This window comes from Hippocampus bargibanti, linkage group LG06 (assembly GCF_051943395.1).
Source record: "Hippocampus bargibanti isolate YZ-2025 linkage group LG06, ASM5194339v1, whole genome shotgun sequence".
In the NCBI taxonomy this organism is placed as follows: Eukaryota; Metazoa; Chordata; class Actinopteri; order Syngnathiformes; family Syngnathidae; genus Hippocampus; species Hippocampus bargibanti.
In genome coordinates this window covers 13285001-13295000 of record NC_142739.1, presented here as the reverse complement: position 1 = coordinate 13295000, position 10000 = coordinate 13285001, and the positions used below count along the sequence as shown (strand labels likewise).

Here is a 10000-nt window from a genome sequence, read left to right as displayed (position 1 = left end):
CTCTACCAGAGGCCAGGAAGCTTGAGGGTTCTGCGCAGTATCCGTGCTGTTCCCAGCACTGCGCTTTTCTGGACCGAGATATCCGATGTTGTTCCTGGGATCTGTTGCAACCACTCGTCGAGTTTGGGGGTCACTGCCCCAAGTGCTCCGACCACCACAGGCACGACTGTCACCTTTACCTTCCAGGCTCTCTCCAGCTCCTCTCTGAGCCCTTGGTATTTCTCGATTTTCTCATGTTCCTTCTTTCTGATGTTCCCATCACTCGGGACCGCTACATCCACGACAACGGCTTTCCTTTCCCCTTTATCTATGACCACGATATATGGTTGGTTGGCCATTACCATCTTGTCAGTCTGTATCTGGAAGTCCCACAGGATTTTTGCTCGGTCATTCTCCACCACCTTGTGAGGTGTTTCCCATTTTGACCTTGGGGTTTCCAGTCCATTCTCCGCACAGATGTTTCGGTAGACTATGCCAGCCACCTGGTTATGGCGCTCCATGTAGGCTTTCCCTGCCAGCATCTTACACCCTGCAGTTACGTGTTGGATTGTCTCAGGTGCCTCTTTGCACAACCTACACCTTGGGTCTTGTCTGGTGTGGTATATCCCTGCCTCTATGGCTCTGGTGTTCAGGGCCTGCTCTTGGGCAGCCAGGATGAGTGCCTCTGTGCTGTCCTTTAGGCCAGCCCTCTCTAGCCACTGATAGGACTTCTTCAGATCAGCCACTTCTGCTATGGTTCGATGGTACATCCCGTGTAGGGGCTTTTCCTCCCATGATTGTCCCTCTTCCAGCACCGCATCCTCTGTTCCCCATTGGCTGAGACATTCTCTGAGTACATCATCCGTTGGAGCCTTCTCTTTGATGTATTCATGGAGCTTGGATGTTTCATCCTGGACAGTGGCTCTCACACTCACTAGTCCCCGGCCTCCTTCCTTACGGCTTGTGTACAGTCTCAGGGTGCTGGACTTGGGATGGAACCCTCCGTGCATGGTGAGGAGTTTTCGGGTCTTAACATCCGTGGTCTGAATCTCTTCCTTTGGCCACCTTATTATTCCTGCAGGGTATCTGATCACTGGCAGGGCATAGCTGTTTATTGCCCGGGTCTTGTTCTTGCCATTGAGCTGGCTTCTGAGGACTTGCCTCACCCGCTGGAGGTATTTGGTCGTAGCCGCTTTCCTTGTTGCTAATTCGAGGTTGCCATTGGCCTGTGGTATACCGAGGTACTTGTAGCTGTTTTCAATGTCTGCTATTGTTCCTTCAGTGAGTGAGACCCCTTCAGTGTGGACTACCTTGCCCCTCTTAGTCACCATCCGACTACATTTCTCCAGCCCGAATGACATTCCGATATCACTGCTGTAGATCCTGGTTGTGTGGATCAGGGAGTCTATGTCCCTTTCGCTCTTAGCATACAGCTTGATGTCATCCATGTAGAGGAGGTGACTGATCGTAGCTCCATTTCTGAGGCGGTATCCATAGCCTGTCTTGGCGATTATCTGGCTGAGGGGGTTCAGTCCTATGCAGAACAGCAGTGGGGAGAGTGCATCACCTTGGTATATGCCACATTTGATGGACACTTGCGTTAGTGGCTTGCCATTGGCTTCAAGTGTGGTTTTCCACATCCTCATCGAGTTTGCAACGAAGGCTCTCAGGGTCCTGTTGACCTTATACAACTCCAAGCATTCATTGATCCATGTGTGTGGCATCGAGTCATATGCTTTCTTGTAATCAATCCAGGCTGTGCACAGGTTGATATGTCGGGACCTGCAGTCTTGAGCGACTGTTCTGTCAACCAGCAGCTGATGTTTGGCACCTCTAGTATCTCTACTAATGCCTTTCTGTGCTTTGCTCATGTATTGATCCATGTGTCCAGGCAATGATGCCTGACATGAGCTTCCATGTTGTGGAGAGACACGTTATTGGCCGATAGTTGGAAGGAACTGTACCCTTTGAGGAATCCTTCATGATCAGGATTGTTCGCCCTTCGGTTAGCCATCCTGGGTGAGTCCCATCCATCAGCAGCTGGTTCATTTGTGCTGCTAGGCGCTCGTGGAGAGCTGTGAGTTTCTTTAGCCAGTAGGTGTGGACCATATCCGGGCCGTCCAGTTTTTCATACCTGAGACTCTTCCTTGTATATCTGCCGCTGTGATGGTAACTGGGTTCTGTTCAGGGAGGTTGCTGTGCTCCTCTTTCAGAGTCACCAGCCATTGTGCACTGCTGTTATGTGCGACCTCCTTCTCCCATATGCCTTTCCAGTATCTTTCAGTTTCCAGCCTTGGAGGGTCTGCTCTGCTGTTAGAACCCTGCCACTGAGCGTACACTTTCGCAGGTTGTGTTGCGAACAGCCTGTTTATTCTTCTGGCCTCATTCTCTTTCGTGTACCTCTTTAGGCGACTGGCCAAGGCCTGGAGCCTTTGTTTGGCAGTTTCGAGTGCTTCAGGTATGGTTATCTGCATGTACCTCTTGGGTATTGGCCTTTTATTCACACCTCTCTGGGTCTCCGTCAATTGACTCACATCTTTCCGAGCCGCCTTGATCTTGGCCTCCAACCGTCTTTTCCATGGTGGGTAATGAATCTCGTGGCTCTCATGGTTGCTCTTGTAGCCAAGCATGTCTAGGATCACTGATGCTGAGGTGTATATCAGCTCATTGGTTTCCGTGATCGTTCCGGTCGGGATCGTTCTCAGTGCTGCATTCACAGTTTCCATGAGACTTTCAGGTGGTACTTCACATAGCCGTTGTAATCGGTGCCTTCGTTGCCCAGTTTTCATTCTTGCCATGATCTTATCTCTCAGGTCATTTGCTGCCTCGCTCAGCATTTCATTTATTGGGGCTGGCTTCCCAATCTCATTATTCATTGGGGCTTGCCTCCCAATCTCTGGTTGAACCTCTTCCTGTGATGTGGCAGCCTGGGGCCCTTCACCTCGGAATTTGTGTTGTACCTCATCAATCTCAAGTTGTGATAGCAATTGCCGTTTGTGGATATTGGAACACTGAGCTACTAGTTGTTTCGTGGTCAACCGTGACTGTGGGTTTCGAAGTAACCATTCAGCCCCCATTCTCCGCATGTAACCCCTCTGACTAGGGTTGCTTGAGTAGTAGCATTCCAACAGAGCCATGTTATCGCATCTCGTCCATCTCCGCTTTGTTCCAGTAGTGCTCTGGTTCCCCAGCACCTGACGCAGACCTTGTTTGGCCGGGCGACGTCTGAGCCGGCATGTCATTCCATTTATTGTCTCTCATCATTGTATGAGGTAGGCATTAGCGTGAAGGGTCTTGCCCAAGGACCCACACTGGATGATGTCATTGTGCTCATTTTCTCTGCCACGAGTGGGATTCGAACCCTCGTCTCCCATATGCCAAACCGATGCCTTATCAACTGAGCTATCCAGCCGCTTATATATATGACATATATATATATATATATATACATATATATATATATACATACAACATATATATATATATATATATATACACACATATATATATATACACACACACACACACACACACACACACACACACACACACACACATACATATATATATATATATATATATATATATATATATATATATATATATATATATATATATATATATATATATCGATGAGAAGGTTTCTTCAGCCGTCATCTGTACAAAAGTGAAGGTTTCGGACGTTTCGCCTCCTATCCAAGAGGCTTCGTCAGCGAACTAAAGTCTGACTGGTCGTAACGGCCCTATTTATATATCCCTAATGTCCAGACCTGGTGGCGCCGGACACAGCTATGATAGGTCCCTACTCTCAGGTTGGGGGGGCAGAGGACCCCTCCCTGTGGCCCCACTGATTGTTCCTACATTCCTGACTAACGACTGGCCTATTACCCCCACTCCCACCGGTATCACCTCATCAGCATAACGACCCTCATCAGCATTACGAAAGTTGCCTAACCTGTTTTGCCTAAGCAGGCTATTGTATGAGCGATCCAAATTGAACCTCACCCCACCAGACCGGTTTAATGAAGGATTTTGTTGTTTTATAAGAATCGCTTCTTTTACCCCCCTTTCAAACCATCTATGTTCTTTCGCTTAGATTTTAACCTCATTGTCGTCAAATGAGTGGTTGCTATATATATATATATATATATATATATATATATATATATATATATATATATATATATATATATATATATATATAGGGCCTGCTGCTGAAGAAACCTTTTCATCGATGGAGCACTCCTGTACGACTGAGAGCTTATACAGACATATTAAATATTTTACATTTTCATTTATTTTTTATAAAAACATGTGCAACTAAAGTCCAATCCACTAACCATTGTAGCAGGACCAGTGCAGCGGGGTGTAGCCTTGGCTGTCTGTTAACACTGGAGGTGTTTCCACTGACTGGGCAGCATGCAGCAGGCCTCCTAATACACCAATGTGTCCACATGCTGCTGCAAGGTGGATGGGTGTGCGACCTTTACAGTCTTGCACCAAGAAGCAGGCACTATGCTGAAGTAAAGCCTCCACACATTCCTCATGACCAGTAACAGCCTGCAAATAGAATAAAAGAACAGATAAGTGTTGTTGCCAAGGTTATTTTAGCAAATTAAAACATCCAAAATGCCAAACTACAATTAATGTTTTCGGTGAATTACATAAAATAAACTAACTGAAACTACATTTTATGTTCAAAAAACAAATTATAATTACACATAAAATGCCCATGTTCATTTGTGGCAATTAATTTAACGTATGAGCTTTTACAGTTGATTTTGAATTTGTATTCATTTTGATATTCCTGCATGGCCGTTAGCCGGAAGTAGAGAATGTTGAGTACCGGTAGTCATTTGGGAGTTGTAATTTTCTGATTGTGTGGAATGACTCCCTTGTTGTTGACATTTAACTCAGGTGGGTTTTGAGATGTAATGTGGGAAGAGAATAATATTTTGGCTGTCAGGTGGGAGTGGGTTCCAAAGTTTTGGGGTGGAGCAGCTGCACCTTATCGTAATGAGTGGGGCAGAGGGTACACAGAGGTGGAGGGAGGATGAAGACCCAAAGGAATGAGAGGGAACAGAAATTTGAAGGTCAGACAGATGGGAAGGGCCAAGGTTACGGACGGTTTTAAATCTATAGAGGAGTACCGTATTTTCCGGACTATAAGGCGCATCCCCAATGAATGGCGTATTTTCAAACGTTTTCCATATTAACTGTAAGGCACACCGGACTATAGGGCACAACATGAATTAATGACATTTGAAACAGAGTTTTCCATGTATAAGGCACACCACATTATAAGGTGCTACTGTAGAGGCTGGGGTTACGTTTTATCTATCCCAGCAAGAGCCGCGCACTACTACAGGGGAGTCTGTGGCTGCTGACAGTAGTTGGGAGACCTGTTGTGGCTCGATATTAACATATAAGGCGCACTGGTGTATAAGGCACTGGATCATCTTTTGAAGAAAATGAAGGCTTTTGGGTGTGCCTTATACACCAGAAAATATGGTATTTTATTGATTCTAAGATTGACAGGGACCCAGTGGAGCTGTCAGAGGATGGGTGTGATTTGATGAAAAGAGGGAGTTGCAGTGAACATCCGGCCGGAAGAATTCTGGACAAAGTGAAGTTTATGGAGGAATTTCTGATGGACACCAAAAAGAAGTATATCGCAATAATCGATGCGGGGGGTGACGAGACATTGTGCATTAATTCATGCATGTATCTAACTAACTCAAAAAGTGGTATTATGTGCGGCAGTAACTGTAATTCAAAATATACAGTAAAGTCTCGTTATATCGATATTCAAGGGAGTCCGAAAAAATATCGATATAACCGGGACTATCGATATATCCGACCCTGTTTGCATGTAATTTTCTCCGTGTGTGCATAGAAATAGTATCGATATAACCGGGACTATCGATATATCCGATATCGATATAACGAGACTTTACTGTATGTCATGTTATAAGGTACCCTGTTTGTACCAAACGTTTGAAAATTATATTTTTGTTGAATTTTTATTAGAAGACGAACAAGTAAAACACGGGTACCCTGGTTTCTTCCCACATTCTAAAAACGTTGCACGGCAGGCTGATTGAATAGTCAAAATTGTCCGTAAGTGTGAGTGTGGATGGTTGTTCGTCTGTGTGGCCTGTGATTGGCAGACAACCACTTCATGTTGTCCCTCTGCCTAATGCCCGATGAGATCGGGCATACGCTGCAGAAACCCCCTATGACCTTTGTGAGTATAAAGCGGATCAGAAAATGGATGGATGGACAAGTAAAACACAAAATAAGAAAACTAATACAAAAACAAACTGAACCAAAAGTTTGGAAACAACAAATAAGAAACAAAGGTGGCTTTAAGCGAAATTTAATTGAACTAGAAAAAATATACATAATTGAAGATCCAAAACATCCATCCACCCATCCATCCATTTTCCGTACCGCTTATTCCTCATTAGAGTCGCGGGGGGTGCTGGAGCCTATCTCAGCTGTCTTCGGCACGAGGCAAGGGACACCCTGAATTGGTTGCCAGCCAATCGCAGGGCACACAAAGACGTACAACAGTCACTATCACACTTACACCTAGGGACAATTTGGAGTGGTCAATCTGCCTGCCATGCATGTTTTTGGAGTGTGGGAGGAAACCGGAGGAACATGACAGCATGAAATGATGGCTTTTCAAATCTTTAAAGGGGAAGTCAAGTCAAAAATTTTCATTGCAATTAGTGGCTGCCTTTAGAGGACCTCACATATATTGTTCTTGTACTTCTAATGTTCTCTTAGTCTTAACATGCGTACAAATTATGTCCGTCTGTATCCCTCAAAGTGGGCTTTCATTTTGTCTGTTAACTGAAAACAACATCACAGTGGATAAAGGACAACCGACACCTCAGGACAAGTTGTGTCCATAATTTGTAAAATCACTTCAAATGACTTCTACTGAGCGTATTTTACAAAGATTCCACAGCATATAGCTACATTTTACGTTTTAAGACTTGCGCTGAATATTCAGGAAGTCTTGTTCTCGACTTGATGACGATGCCTGACGTGACGTCATGTATGGAACGCCCCTGACCCAGAAAGCGACACACAATGCATTTTGAGTACTTTTGTTTGGTCTGAAGATTTCGTGTTGATGGCGATATTAGAAGGAAAACACATAAATAACGCAATGGTGAATCGTTGTGTGTTGCACCAAGACTACTATTTGATACTAGTGGACACAAATTCCCAACAGACAAATCAGCCCTTTTCCAACGGGGCTCGGGCACCATCTTGTGCATTTTTGGGGAACTACATTGGAGTCCAGACACCTCAAAATGATACGGGAAGGACTTCTTTAATCAATTGCAAACATTTATGCTTTCCTGTTCAGAACTATTTGAATCATATTCATAACTGGATGAGTAACAAGAAAGCATCTTCTCCGAATCTGAGACGTCCTGGCATGATGTCACGAACAAGGGGGCGAGACCTTCTGAAACTCGGCCTTTCCGGGGTCTCTTTGAAGTAGTTTTGGGACACTAAGTCATTTTTACTGGTGTTTTGCATTTGAGTAAAAATATCAGCCTGCATGTTTTGGGTATTTTAGATGCTATAAAACGTTTTCTGATGTCAGTTAGGAAACAAAAAATTGTGTCGGTTGTCCTTTAAGGGCTCAGGTAAACGGCAATCATAGCTCATGTGTTTTCTGGATTTGGTCAGATGATCACAGGACGCGCCCGAAGGCAATATGACGTCATTTTCAGTCAACAGCAAGTAGCGGTAAAAGGCAAAAGGACCTCTGTGAAACCTAAGAACAGAAATTATTTTTTGCCTGTTTAATTCACATTGCACAGAAGCAATATAAATCAGGATACGAAAAATGTTTGAGTTGACTTTCCTTTAATTCAAAGAATCAAGTTACACTCACTCCTCTATGCAGGGCCGTCCTGCCCCACTTGTCTTTGGCTTCCACGCCGGCTCCCTTATTAAGTAAAGAATATACACAGTCTGTGTGTCCACTTAGAACCGACAGCATCAAAGGGGTTCTAGGAATTTTTACACAAACAAACAGAAAAAAATGTAAACATTCACATATTAGATTACAAATGCAGATTTAAAAAAATGACTTACTGTCCGTTACCGTCTTGAATGTCCACTGCACTTTGAAGATCCGCATTTCCGATCAGCAAACGTAAACACTCTAAATGACCATTAGTAGCTGCGAGGGATTGAGGAATTTGCAAAATTGTAGATGAGTTGATAAATTTTAAAGAACAAAAGTCGACCCATGAAATGGTAGGCACCGATACCTGCAGCATGAATTGGAGTTCGTTTTAAGGTGAAGTCTTTAACCAAGATGGAGGCACCCTGATTTATTAAAACATCCACACACTCTACATGGCCCTTAAAAGCAGCCAAGTCGAGAGGGGTTCGCCCTTGGCCGTTTCTCACATCCAAATCCAACAGCGACTGCACCAGGACCTCCATGGCTTGGTGGTGACCATGGTATGCCTTAACACCACAAAATAATTGTTTAAATATTAGATTCTATTTAAAACAAATGGCAAAGAGCAATATGTTTTGTGTGATAAACCTTTCACTCACAGCAAGGTGCAAGGGGCTGACTGGAGCTCGCACTTCAGCGTCATTGAGGATATCTATCCCTGAGGTTTCCATTAACTGATATTACAAATAAGAACAATTCAAAAACTGAATTAGTGCCTTATTTGCTTTGGAGCACAATATTACATTGATGCACAATAAATTCAAATACAACATTTCTTCCAAGAGTGCCCAAAGAGGGAGCTAAAGCATTTAGTTACCGTCGATTCCTTGCAGTTTCCATTTTTTGCTTTACCGATTTTATACTTAATTCTAAACATACCTGGACACTTAAAAGCCTGTCCCATAGCCAAATAAGAACTGTGCATGTTATTCTTATAATGGGGATTGAATGTGTGAACATCTCACATTTGTGATATATATTTGTGTGTTCTTTTACACGGTCTCTTCCAGCAGCAAATTGTATGTTCCATGACTGGCATTATGCAATTTTTAAAGGCCCTAAACTGTTGATGCAATAAATAGAAAGGTGGAGCTCGCTCTGATTCATTGAACAATCCCAGGGTGGTGTGCAACGCTTATGTCAATTCTTTGCACAAGCTGCACTATTTCATCCATTAGTATATATGAAATTGTAAAAAAAAAAATTGAAGCATTGTATCGCTCATGTGAAGCCAATTCCTTGCTACACTGCGAAAAGGAATTCCTTCATATGTCAGCTTTATCTAATGTCAAAGCTCTCCCTTGCCTCGTTAGAAAAGGTTCTGGGGAAGGTTTCTCTTGTCACTGCATGGCCTGTTTGTGTAATGGGGAAAAAGACCTCAAAGGGTGGAAACCAGGCTGTTTTGGGGTAGAACCAGTCGGTGCCAACGGGCAAAATACTCAACCAGTCTGAACAGCGCTGCCAACACAAACACTCTTGCAAAATTACACCAACTTAAGTCTGCACTTAAGTGGCCATAATGTGATGTAGAGTTGTTTTCTAATGGGTGTTATTAATTTGGTGACTCGTTTATTTTGGGATGAGTTCATATCAGACTATGTTTGTGTTATAAAGAATGAAAAAAATGGATCCCCAGGGATTAGTTGGACATTTTTTTCTTTTGACTTCAAGATGGCGCCGCGAGTGTGGCTGCCTTTCCAGCAGCCCATGTATTTTGTTTTTCTACTTTCATTCCTTCCATCACTGTGCTGCTGTGAAATGTAAATTTCTCCACTGCCAGACTAATAAAGGCAAATCCAATCCAAGGGGCTGACTGGAGCTCGTACTTCAGCATCATTGAGGATTTGTTAGTGTGGATGTCATTATTTTGAGGATATACCATACACACAGTCAAGACAATTCACAAATTTTACTCACCGCATCTAGAGGGGTTTCACTTGAAATCTAGAATTATTGGGGAAATGAAGAAATAATTTTCAATACATGTACTGTATTAGCAAGTGCAATGGATTTTACACA

The 10000-nt window shown here is 43.5% G+C and overlaps 1 protein-coding gene across 1 annotated transcript in view; it reads right to left on the bottom strand.

The window, feature by feature from the left end:
- The window catches only part of ankrd28b (ankyrin repeat domain 28b), a 32004-nt gene that overhangs the window by 6464 nt on the left and 15540 nt on the right, over positions 1 to 10000 (bottom strand). The window contains exons 16-21 of the mRNA XM_088998574.1: positions 9899 to 9925; positions 8581 to 8655; positions 8286 to 8487; positions 8107 to 8194; positions 7904 to 8021; positions 4320 to 4539 (exon numbers count right to left, since the gene is read on the bottom strand). Of these exons, the coding sequence (XP_088854700.1) occupies positions 4320 to 4539; positions 7904 to 8021; positions 8107 to 8194; positions 8286 to 8487; positions 8581 to 8655; positions 9899 to 9925 (730 nt within the window). The remainder of the gene's footprint in view (positions 1 to 4319; positions 4540 to 7903; positions 8022 to 8106; positions 8195 to 8285; positions 8488 to 8580; positions 8656 to 9898; positions 9926 to 10000) is intronic.